Genomic DNA, 13,454 nt, shown 5'->3' on the forward strand with positions numbered 1-13,454 from the left:
TCGACTAACACTGTTACCCCAGACGTACTGTACATGACTTCATAAATGCTTTATTTTAAGAGTATGTCTCAAACATACCTTCATTCCATGAAGTAGCACTTTATCATGAGTTCCATTTTGAGTTTCTCAATCACTTTCTACATAAAGGACAAAGTGGTCATTTGGTCAGTCAGCCCTCAAAGGAAGTGCTGAGTGTATTTATCATTGCATGTTGTGTGTGTGTGTGTGGTGGCCTCACGTGAAGATATCTCTAGTTCTGCCAAGTGCTGTAAATGTCTGTAGCAGCCAGGGGCCTCGGGGGGCCTTAGGGGCCTCACAACACCGGAGACCCCAGTTGGCTGCTGACCTGTGGGATATCCCTCTGCCTGACCAGCTCCTATTAGGATCTCCTTATACCTACTTACTCCTACACCTCCTGAGGCTGCTTTTTGACCATTGACCTCCCACATGTCCCTCATTGCTTTTCTCCGCACGTAGCCATGGTTACAGGTGCTCCTGTCCTCTTACTGTAAGAAAGAGGGGGGTGTGAGTTGACCATGGGGTTGTTTGGGTGGAGGGGTTGGGGTTAGAGGTTAAGGTCAGGCAGCACAGCACATTTGACCTGTCTCATCTGTTCTGGACACTGTTGTGAGGGAGGTAGAACACACTTGTGAGGGAGGTAGAACACGCTGTTGTGTGGGAGGTAGAACACACTGTTGTGTGGGAGGTAGAACACACTGTTGTGTGGGAGGTAGAACACACTGTTGTGTGGGAGGTAGAACACACTGTTGTGTGGGAGGTAGAACACACTGTTGTGTGGGAGGTAGAACACACTGTTGTGTGGGAGGTAGAACACACACTGCTATGAGACTTGTTAATCACTGGGAACTCACCACTGCAAAATCATTGGGAATTTAAGTCAGAAGACATTTTTACATTGTCAAATGATTTTCACTCTCCAATTCCAACCCTTGGCCCCAACAGAAATGTTAATCTAAAGTTTGTTCTGAAATGTATAGCTGGCATGATATTTCACACCATTCGATGAGGCAACGGTGTACCTTCAATAACAAAAGGAATAAAAGCCTACAGTAACTCATGCTGCTTCGCTGGATCTGCCGCTCTATAGTGGTCAATAGGTGGATTGTGTGTGAAACTTCTTTTTGTTGTTGTCTTTTTCCCAGGAGGCCAAGGAGACCCCGGTGAATAGGACAGATACTGAGTCACCGAAAACACCCGGAACCACACCAAGCACTCCCACACACACTCTAAAGACACCTATTCCAGTTCCCAGAAAGAAAAAGGTGTGTGTGTGTGTGTGTGTGTGTGTGTGTGTGTGTGTGTGTGTGTGTGTGTGTGTGTGTGTGTGTGTGTGTGTGTGTGTGTGTGTGTGTGTGTGTGTGTGTGTGTTTGGTGTGCCCCTGCCATGGAATACAATGCTTAGCTATCTGTATGAGGGGTACGTGCTGCCTGCCTAGTGCATACTTGTTTTAGTTTGCGTGTGTGCACCTGCCATGGAACACAATGTTTAGGTCACAGGAGGTTGGTGGCCCCTTAATTGGGGAGGACGGGCTGGTGGTAATGGCTGGAGCGAAATAAGTGGAATGGTTTGATGCCGTTCCATTGGCTCCGTTCCAGCCATTATTATGAGCCGTCCTCCCCTCAGTAGCCTCCACTGGTTTAGGTATGTGTTTGTGTCAGGATGAGAATGCAGGCTGTCTCCCTATGCCCAATGTACACATGTAGGATGCTCAGTGTTAACCTGCATGAACTACGTCTCTTAGAAATCCTCAACAGTGTAGAATTCCCCTAACAGAGTACTTTTAACTAAGAATTCCTCAACAATGTAGAATTCCCCTACAATGTAGAATTCCCTAACAGAGTACTTTTAACTAAGAAATCCCCAACATGGTACTTTGAATACCAAGAATGTGGTCACATGACGTAGTCAATTAGACATGGTTTTGAAACGTAAAAATAAACAGATTTCGTCACACCTATACATGCATATGCAAGTTCCTGCATCATATTTTCATAGGGATAGTTTCAGCTGTGATACATGTTACAGCTGTGATGCGTGTTACAGCTGTGATGCGTGTTACAGCTGTGATACATGTTACAGCTGTGATACATGCTACAGCTGTGATACATGCTACAACTGTGATACATGTTACAGCTGTGATACATGCTACAGCTGTGATACATGTTACAGCTGTGATACATGCTACAGCTGTGATACATGTTACAGCTGTGATACATGTTACAGCTGTGATACGTGTTACAGCTGTGATGCGTGTTACAGCTGTGATGCGTGTTACAGCTGTGATGCGTGTTACAGCTGTGATACATGCTACAGCTGTGATACATGTTACAGCTGTGATACGTGTTACAGCTGTGATGCGTGTTACAGCTGTGATGCGTGTTACAGCTGTGATACATGCTACAGCTGTGATACATGTTACAGCTGTGATACATGCTACAGCTGTGATACATGTTACAGCTGTGATACATGCTACAGCTGTGATACATGCTACAGCTGTGATACATGTTACAGCTGTGATACATGCTACAGCTGTGATACATGTTACAGCTGTGATACATGCTACAGCTGTGATACATGTTACAGCTGTGATACATGCTACAGCTGTGATACATGCTACAGATGTGATATATGCTACAGATGTGATACATGCTACAGCTGTGATACATGCTACAGCTGTCATACATGCTACAGCTGTGATACATGCTACAGCTGTGATACATGCTACAGCTGTGATACATGTTACAGCTGTGATACATGCTACAGCTGTGATACATGCTACAGCTGTGATACATGTTACAGCTGTGATACATGCTACAGCTGTGATACATGCTACAGCTATGATTGTGATACATGCTACAGCTGTGATACATGCTACAGCTGTGATACGTGTTACAGCTGTGATGCGTGTTACAGCTGTGATGCGTGTTACAGCTGTGATACATGCTACAGCTGTGATACATGTTACAGCTGTGATACATGCTACAGCTGTGATACATGTTACAGCTGTGATACATGCTACAGCTGTGATACATGCTACAGCTGTGATACATGTTACAGCTGTGATACATGCTACAGCTGTGATACATGTTACAGCTGTGATACATGCTACAGCTGTGATACATGTTACAGCTGTGATACATGTTACAGCTGTGATACATGCTACAGCTGTGATACATGCTACAGATGTGATATATGCTACAGATGTGATACATGCTACAGCTGTGATACATGCTACAGCTGTCATACATGCTACAGCTGTGATACATGCTACAGCTGTGATACATGCTACAGCTGTGATACATGTTACAGCTGTGATACATGCTACAGCTGTGATACATGCTACAGCTGTGATACATGTTACAGCTGTGATACATGCTACAGCTGTGATACATGCTACAGCTATGATTGTGATACATGCTACAGCTGTGATACATGTTACAGCTGTGATACATGTTACAGCTGTGATACATGCTACAGCTGTGATACATGCTACAGCTGTGATACATGATACAGCTGTGATACATGATACAGCTGTGATACATGTTACAGCTGTGATACATGCTACAGCTGTGATACTTGATACAGCTGTGATACATGTTACAGCTGTGATACATGATACAGCTGTGATACATGCTACAGCTGTGATACATGCTACAGCTGTGATACATGTTACAGCTGTGATACATGATACAGCTGTGATACATGATACAGCTGTGATACATGATACAGCTGTGATACATGATACAGCTGTGATACATGCTACAGCTGTGATACATGATACAGCTGTGATACATGTTACAGCTGTGATACATGATACAGCTGTGATACATGTTACAGCTGTGATACATGATACAGCTGTGGTACATGCTACAGCTGTGATACATGATACAGCTGTGATACATGTTACAGCTGTGATACATGATACAGCTGTGATACATGTTACAGCTGTGATACATGATACAGCTGTGATACATGTTACAGCTGTGATACATGCTACAGCTGTGATACATGCTACAGCTGTGATACATGCTACAGCTGTGATACATGTTACAGCTGTGATACATGTTACAGCTGTGATACATGTTACAGCTGTGATACATGCTACAGCTGTGATACATGCTACAGCTGTGATACATGCTACAGCTGTGATACATGCTACAGCTGTGATACATGTTACAGCTGTGATACATGCTACAGCTGTGATACATGTTACAGCTGTGATACATGCTACTCCAGGTCAACGCGTGAGGATACTACAGATATGGTATCCAATGTAGTATATGTTGAAATGACTGATACACAGTGATCACTCATAGCTGTTTATTGCAGCAGTCATCCTATATTCACAAAGTCATATTGCATTTGAGCAATTGGTCGAATCCCAACCCATAGTTATATTGTTAGTAGCCCATGTATTAATATGCCCCGGCAGTCACATGCACTGTGATGTGACTCGATGCATAAACGACCGTAAGTTATTGACAGGAAAATACATCATGTTATATGAATGATATGATATGTACTTTGTCACTCCTCTATGTTTCCAGGCTACATCCAACAGTCCACCAGAGGACACGAAGTCATCAAAAGAACAATCCAATGAAAATCCAATCATAACTCCAAGGAAAAAGAAGGTACAGTGAATACATTCAGATATCGACTTGTTCTCTCTAAAAAATGAACAATGTTTATTTGATTGCCTTAAGATTGCACTATCCTAAAATAGACATCCAATCCTTATAATTGCACCGTAACCATGGCAATCAGACATGTGTTATCGATTATATCTGATATATGGTGGGTTAGCTCTGGTTCAGAGTAGGATTGCTGATCTAGGATCGGATCCCCATCTGTCCATATAGTCTTATTCATTATGAGCTAAAAGGCGAAACTGATCCGAGATCAGCACTCCTACTCTGAGGCTTTGTGGATACGGACTCTGATGCCACAAACTACCTAATGTTGTCAATGTTGTGGCTGTATTTGCATCTCCCCTAAACACACACACACACACACACAAACACACACACGCCTGTACGCGCGCTGTGCACATGCACAGTTTGATGACTTTGATAAACAATCAGAAATAACAATAGATTTTCTGGTGCATTTAGAAAGTTCAACTTAGAGATGTGTTTTTGGTTGTTGAGCCAATTAGACCATATTTAATGAGTCTAGACTACCCTTTGATGTGTCTCAAGTGCTTGAGGAGAAGAGCAAGTTGAGGAGAAGAAAATCACATATAATGGGAATACACATACAGGCACAAGAAGATACATCAAGCTGTAAAATATATTTATTTACCTGCTTTAAAACTTCTACTTGGTCCCAATCCCGGATCCGGGAGCACCCTCATCAGTAAAAAAGCTGACTAGCATAGCCTAGCATAGCGCCACAAGTAAATACTAGCATCTAAATATCATGAAATCACAAGTCCAAGACACCAGATGAAAGATACACATCTTGTGAATCCAGCCATTATTTCCGATTTTTAAAATGTTTTACAGGGAAAACACTATGTATTTCTATTAGTTAACCACCATAGCAAAAGACTCAACCGCATATTTTCACCATTTTTTTTACCGCATAGGTAGCTATCACAAATTCGACCAAATAGAGATATAAATAGTCACTAACCAAGAAACAACTTCATCAGATGACAGTCTGATAACATATTTATTGTATAGCATATGTTTTGTTCGAAAAATGTGCATATTTCAGGTATAAATCATAGTTTTACATTGCAGCCACCATCACAAAATCTCACCAAAGCAGCTAGAATAACTACAGAGACCAACGTGAATTACCTAAATACTCATCATAAAACATTTATGAAAAATACATGGTGTACAGCAAATTAAAGACAAACATCTTGTGAATCCAGCCAATATTTCAGATTTTTTTAAGTGTTTTACAGCGAAAACACAATATAGCATTATATCAGCTTACTACAATATCCAACCACACAACAGCATTGATTCAAGGCAACGCTAGCAATAGCGACAAAACCAGCAAAATATATTAATTATTTCACTAACCTTCATAAACTTCATCAGATGACAGTCCTATAACATCATATTACACAATACATATATGGTTTGTTCGAAAATGTGCATCTTTAGCCGCACAAATCGTGGTTGAACAATGTGAATACGTAGTGAAAATGCAGAAATATTGTCCGGAGAAATCTTGGAGAGGCACCTATTCTAATCAAATAGCTAATCATAAACTTAAATAAAAAATACATGTTGGACAGCAAATTAAAGATAGCTTAGTTCTTAATGCAATCTCCGTGTTAGAATTAAAAAAATAACTTCAGTACGACATCCAGCTTACGTTATTGCGAGAGAGCGCCCAAAATCAAAGCGGAAAACACAACGACACATTTTCCACAGAAATAGGAAATAACATCATAAATGGGTCCTACTTTGTTTGAGCTTCCATCAGAATGTTGTACAAGTGGTCCTTTGTCCAGAACAATCGTTGTTTGGATTTAGAATGTCATTTTTCCCTCTCGAATTAGCAAGCAAAACTTGCCAAGTGGCGCGAAGCTGTCCATCGTGAACAAACGCAAAGAACGGAACAAGCCAAAACTCCCGAAAAAAATTCAATAATCGGATTAAACTATATTGAAAAAACATACTTTACGATGATATTGTCACATTTATCAAATAAAATCAAAGCCGGAGATAGTAGCTGTCTATAACGACAGCTTTTCAGAAGGCAATACCCGGTTCCTTCTCGCGCCTTCCTGAAAACAGGAAATTGGTGTCACGTCATGCCAAGAGCTCTTATTCGACCTCAGATCAAGCTATACACTCCATTTCTTCTCTCACTGCCTATTGACATCTAGTGGAAGGCGTATGAAGTGCATGTATACTAATAGATTTCAAGCAAAAGATTAGGTAGGCCCTGGAACAGAGCCTCGATTTGAGATTTTTCACTTTCTGACAGGAAGTTTGCTGCAAAATTAGTTCTGTTTTACTCACAGATATAATTCAAACGGTTTTAGAAACTTGAGAGTGTTTTCTATCCAATAGTAATAATAATATGCATATTGTACGAGCAAGAATTGAGTGCGAGGCCGTTTGAAATGGGCACCTTTCATCCAAGTGACTCAATACTGCCTCTGCAGCCCAAAGAAGTTAAAGTACATTTCCTACTCATTTTGCCACGGGGTGTAGAGAAAATGTTGCCGTTTTAAAGCAAGTGTTCTGCAGTTGTAATAATTTTGCCATGACTTGTGATGTGAGTGAGAGTAACTAACAAAATCAATGGGGACTCTGTGTGCCCGGTCGGTATTAGGCCATGATTACTACAAGTTTAGATAACTGACTAGACTAACTTAACAATCTAAAAATTGTTAGCTGATTAAGTGACTGTCAGTGACTGACAAAACAAGAGAAAAACTGCTGATCCACAACCAAATTTCAAACTTGCACCTTGTGTATTCTAACTCCTAACAGTAAGTTGAGACCCCGACTCATTTTTGTAAAGGTCTAGCCCCTAAGCGAACGCTCATGCCTGGAGCCGGCCCTGATCGTGGGCTTCTGATAGTGATGGCTCTGATCAAGCCACTCACTCACATGACTTGATTTGAGAAGGTAAATCAATGAGAGGAAGCCAGACGAGCCACAACACAACAACAATCAAGCTAATTCACAATGACACACAGGAGCTACGCAGGCTATATGCCCTCCCTGTCCTCCCTGTGGCATTATGATGCAGACAGCCCAATAGCCTTCACCAACCGACTTCCGTTCTTAGATATTTCATAAAGTTGTAACCCTTGACTTAGAATGGAATTAAATTCCAATTCTATTGTTGTGACTCATAGACCTACAAACACTAGCTGAATGTATTGTTTGTCTAAGGCTATAAAATCAATTATCAGGATATTCTTTAATATCCAGACAGAAGCCAGAGAAGAGATTGAGGAATGCTGATTGAGCTAACAATGGGATTAGCGTAGCATGGTGTGATGAAAAATAAGACAAGTTATTGCCGATGAGGGACTTTTTTGTTGGCGTATCCCTGGCAGAGTCCCCAGGACCCATGTTGCTCAGTTGGATGAGCATGGCACTTGCAACGCCAGGGTTGTGGGTTCGATTCCCACGGGGGACCAGTATTTAAAATGTATGCACGCACGTAAGTTGCTCTGGATAAGAGCGTCTGCTAAATGACTAAAATGTCATGTTAAATGAGCCAGTAAAATCCCTGTGCATTAGGCTCATATTTAGCATCGCTAGCAGGATCTAATCTAGCGTACTACATTGTTGTTGCTCCTTGATAATATTGTTGTTGACAAACACGTTGGTTTTGTTTGCTTGTTCATTAGATTTTGAGCCATTTCGGTGACGTTAGCGTTGATAGCGTTCCAGGAAATGTTAGATTGCCAGTTGACCTTTGAAATAATATGGCCCTGGATAAAACAAACTTGTTAATATCAATTGTATTTCAAATGATAACAGTAAATATAACAATTCAAGGGCATTTAGAATGGCGGGAACTCCCCTTTAGTTTCATGTTGATGGAAAATGAAGGGAATTTACCTTTCATTTAATGTTGATGCAGTCACATAAAGCACATGACTTCCCACTACATAATAAATACAGTCATATCCTGTAATTCACCATGGGGTTCCTTTATAAACGGCTTTCTTATAAATGATCAGTTTTAGTTATAGTTTTGTAGCCGTATACGGTATACTGTAATTGAATCTGCAGCCTAATAAAATCAATGCATGCTTATCTGGGATATTTCCCCAGGACGGCCTTGGATGACGGTCTTGTTTAAATATATAACCTAACAAAGATATGGCGTGTAGATAAGTTAGCTAGCTGGCTTGCTACTGGTTATTTGTCTTTATGGTGGGAGGGGGAACTATAGGTGAAAAGCCATTGTTACGGTTCCTCCGCTGAGAGTCATTCAGATGTAGGTATTGTGCAGTAAGCACACACTCACACACACACACACACTCACACACACATTTGGGGCCTTAGTGTGACACTGTAGTTTGGCATGTCTATATAAATCTGTCGTTTGCAACTGAGAGGGGCTGTGACATATGGAATCGATGAATCGAATCTTAGTGTTTCCATTTCGCATACATTAGGCTCAGTTTATATGTATTCATATCTCTGTAGAGGCTGTAAACTCAGCTTATCTGTTGAGGCTCTGGTCTAGTGTTGGGAAACGTGAGATGAGTAATTGCCACCATCGGTCAGAGGGCCCTAAATATGTTTATGATGTAGTATATCTGAACCTGTTCACCTGTTGTTGTATGTACCACGTTATCCAACACAGTGAACACTCCTGTAGTGAGTTCATGTAAGGACTGGGTGTCGGAGTGCGAAGTCAGGCGCAGGAAACAGAGGATGCAATAACAAATGTTCCTTTAATGAAACACGGAGAACTTCGGCCACCCTACTATATACACTGGGTGCTCTCCGTAAACTGCCCCAGACACGGGGAACGAAAACAGTCCAGTAACAAACTCGAACATACACAAACATGTCCGAAACAAACACCACGCTTACAAACTAACAATCCCGCACAAAGAAACGGGCGGGCCGGCTGACTGATAAGCCCAACTAATTACGAACAAACACAAAACAGGTGTAACCAATGAACACATAAGGAGGGGGAAAAGGATCAGTGGCAGCTAATAGGCCGGTGACGACGACCGCCGAGCGCCACCCGAACGGGAAGGAGAGCCTGCCTCGGTCGGAGTCGTGACAGTTCAAGTGACTTTCCCCATTTTAGCTGGGACTTTCTCAGCTAAAGAAAAGTCCATGGTGACATTATCATTCAACTGCTGTAGTCTATTTTGCGTGTGCTCTTATTTATATTTACATTTCAAAACATAAGCAAACATTCTGTTGTTATGGTAACAGCGGTATTGGAATTTTAATGTCACTCCTTTTCCGGTATTTATGTGAAATCCTTTTTGCTGCTATAAATAATAGCTTGTGTTTTTGGATCATTGTGTTGTGATGAGAGTCTCAGCCAAGTGGGTGTTGTTCTTCACAAGGCCTACAACACATTAACAGGTATGTCTCTCATTCCAACAAAAGAGGCTAGACAACTGGTCTGTCAACACCGCTGCCTCTGCCTCTACAGCTAAAGGTAGTTTTGGTGATTTAAAAGGCATGTTTTCACAGGTGGTTGTGCGTGACTCCAGAACGGAGGGTACCTCGTCACAGATTGTTGTTATTTCTTTTGCAGCATTTGGTGTGTTTTGGATTTTTGATCCAACTTGTAATTGTTAAGCCATTGTTTTCAAATGAGGTCACCTCCTCTTTGGTCAATTGGACAATAATAAACTGTTTAGCCTAAAAAGTCTGTCATTAACACATTGTCATACTGCCAGTTTGTCTTTCTTGGTGACAGAATGGCGTTTATTTACTCAGTTCTCCTGATCACCCACTTCCTGATGTCACCAGTGTTGGGGTCATTTGAAAAAAATAAGTAATATATTCACTGTTACTCGTTACTTCTTTCAACAATAACAAATGACTTATTACTCCCTGGAAAAAGTAATTAGTTACACGAGGAGGTGTGTTATATGGCCAATATACCACGGCTAAGGGCTGTTCTTAAGCATGATGCAACGTGGAGTGCCTGGATACAGCCCTTAGCCGTGGTATATTGGCCATATACCACAAACCTTCGAGGTGCCTTATTGCTATTATAAACTGGTTACCAACGTAATTAGAGCAGTAAAAATAAATGCTGTCAGCCAATCAGCATTCAGTGCTCGAACCACTCACTTTATAATACTCGATATATTGCTTTTGCATTACACCTCAAAACGTTGTGCATCCTCACTCAGTGTAAACAATGTCAACGTTACGTTGTATACATAAAAATCAAGCCTTGGTTGAGGTAGGCCTACAGTCATCTTCAGCAGCAGTGGTCAGGTCTCAGGGGGTCTTTCGCTATGAGTTGTGTGTTGGTCGTGTTGTCTTTGCAGGTGCTTTAAGAGACTGGAAGTTGTGTTTCTAGTAGTGGAGGGGTCAATACCCCCCCCCTCACCCTCTGGCGTTCTGGATGCACCGCCCCCCACATTAAGCCAAATACATCACTTAACTCCTGACATCTGTTGTTGAAGTGCAACATCTAGTCCCTTAGGCTTAGAAGCTTTTCAAACTGTTCTGTAACGGAAAAACATCAACTACTAGACCTTTTCCATGGCTCTCCTAGTAACAGAAAAAAACAACGATTCCAGCCCTGACTGGATGTTCCATTGATAAATGTGGCTCACTGATAAAGTGCTTCCATTCCTCATCATTAAATGCTTTAGCATTGGCTTTTGTCCAGAGCCAAACCCTGTGGGGATTGGTTATTGTGCCTTTGATCAATAGTTGAGCTGTAGGCTTCAGACCCATTAGGCTTACGACACAGTGGACTGCTAACATCTGAATAACTTCACGTTTCTCATTCACACTTTTCTCTTACCCCCAAATACACACCTCTCAGTTATATGCATTAGATGTAGCTAGCGCACCTCTGTAGAACTGAAACAGTAAACTAGTGGTGCACACACCGTCGACATGAAGAAAGGTCGGTGTGACATAGCAGTGGTACGGATGAGGTGCTTTAGGTACACCGTAGATACGACAGGCTACCGCCAGCTATACCCCCTAGGAGTCAGCACGGTAAGAGAAAGAGGAGTTTAACCCTTTTCATTTCCACAGGGTCGTATTCACTAGGCATGAAACAGAAGCAAACAGGCCAAATGGGTACTTACTATCTAAACCTTTCCAATAAGCGATTTGCATTGAACACCAAATGTTTTGAAATGTTTTGTTTTGTTATGGTGTGCCCAAATGAATACAACCCAGTTTAAGGCTAACCTTCCCCCTTCATTTGTTCTTTTATTAGCCAACCTCCATGTCTCTACTGTACATAGCCTATCCTCCAATGCATGTTTTATTCTGTAGTAACCCGACTAAAGGTCAGCACAGCTGATCTGATTGCCCCTGTGACAGTATGCTGAGGCAGGTATCGTTTACATCTCTGGCTTTACACACGGGGCTCTGGTATTACAGGGAATCCACCCGCCTCACCCATCCTTCATTCTCCTTGTCTCTTTCCACAGGTGAGGAAAGTAAAGCGCGAGACAGCGACGGTGCTCCGAGCTGTGCCCCTTCCCAGTCTCTCTCCTGGGTTGCCCTCTGTGAGGCCCCTGGTCCTTCCCATTCCCCTGGCTCCGGAGGTGAGGAGCCCCAGCCCTGAGAGGATGGAGCTGACCCCACCGGGGGCCCCACAGGACCCTCAGGGACCAGCCACGGACGCCTGGGACGTCAGCGCAGTCAAGACCATGGAGGTCCTGAACAGGTCAGTGTGTAGTGTAGTAACAGACAGTTATTTTGGGGCCGTATGGTGGAAAGTTATAAATAGGTAGTCTTTAACAGGTTAGTAGTTCATGATGTTTGTATTCATTCAGGAGCACAATAGGATGTCTGGGATTTAAAAAATTCCACGAATGTGAAATCTTATTAAGAGAGTGGGGTGAGGCACATTGTCAATGGAAAGAGGTTATATTAGGTAGCTGATTATTTTTATTAAATGCATAATAAAATGCTACGAATGCAGAAAAAGTGCAGAGAAATGTATGTAAAACGCTTATTCTTTTATAATAAAACAAACTCTTTAGTATTTTTACCTCTGTGTTCCAGTGCATATGGTATTGGTGGTTCAGTAGTCCATGTAGCACCTCTTCCCTGAATAATTAAAGTTTGCCTCATAGCAGAGAAGAAACACAGCTTGCAGATCCTGGTTGTCAGCCAAGACTTCTGAAGTATAGCCTAGTTTGCTAACACAGCTTGCAGGTCCTGGTTGTCAGCCAAGACTTCTGAAGTATAGCCTAGTTTGCTAACACAGCTTGCAGGTCCTGGTTGTCAGCCAAGACTTCTGAAGTATAGCCTAGTTTGCTAACACAGCTTGCAGGTCCTGGTTGTCAGCCAAGACATCGGAAGTATAGCCTAGTTTGCTAACACAGCTTTTATGATTTTATGGGAGTCACTTAAAAGTATATCAATCTATCTGCAACGATCTTAAAAACAGACTTTTATGATTATCATTTGTGGGGGTCATAGGTTATATGATAACTAAGCACAAACATTATAGTAAACATTGAGTTACATGTTATTACAATACATACATGCACTATTACATCAAATGTTGGATGTCTGACAATTTTCTCCAGCTCAATGAGAAGAAATCCGATGTTATTTTATTTGGCCCCCGCCTTGCTAGAACCCAGATTCTAGCAATCATGTTTAAGGCTTGGTTTAGCCCCGTCCTATATCTCTGATCTTTTATCTCACTACGAGCCGGGACGTAGCCTGAGATCCTCTGGCAGGGACCTGTTGACCATTCCAAAGTCTAGGTTGAAAACGAAAGGAGACCAGGCATTTTCCATAAG

The 13,454-nt window shown here is 41.9% G+C and overlaps 1 protein-coding gene across 4 annotated transcripts in view; it reads left to right on the forward strand.

Annotated features, from left to right (window-relative positions):
• The window catches only part of fam13a (family with sequence similarity 13 member A), an 87,276-nt gene that overhangs the window by 26,758 nt on the left and 47,064 nt on the right, over window positions 1-13,454 (forward strand). For all 4 annotated transcript variants that reach the window (XM_071407550.1, XM_071407554.1, XM_071407553.1 and 1 more), the window contains exons 6-8: window positions 1,164-1,283; window positions 4,570-4,656; window positions 12,126-12,364. In XM_071407550.1, the coding sequence (XP_071263651.1) occupies window positions 1,164-1,283; window positions 4,570-4,656; window positions 12,126-12,364 (446 nt within the window). The remainder of the gene's footprint in view (window positions 1-1,163; window positions 1,284-4,569; window positions 4,657-12,125; window positions 12,365-13,454) is intronic.

The sequence above is a fragment of the Salvelinus alpinus genome, chromosome 6 (genome assembly GCF_045679555.1).
Source record: "Salvelinus alpinus chromosome 6, SLU_Salpinus.1, whole genome shotgun sequence".
Taxonomy (NCBI): Eukaryota; Metazoa; Chordata; class Actinopteri; order Salmoniformes; family Salmonidae; genus Salvelinus; species Salvelinus alpinus.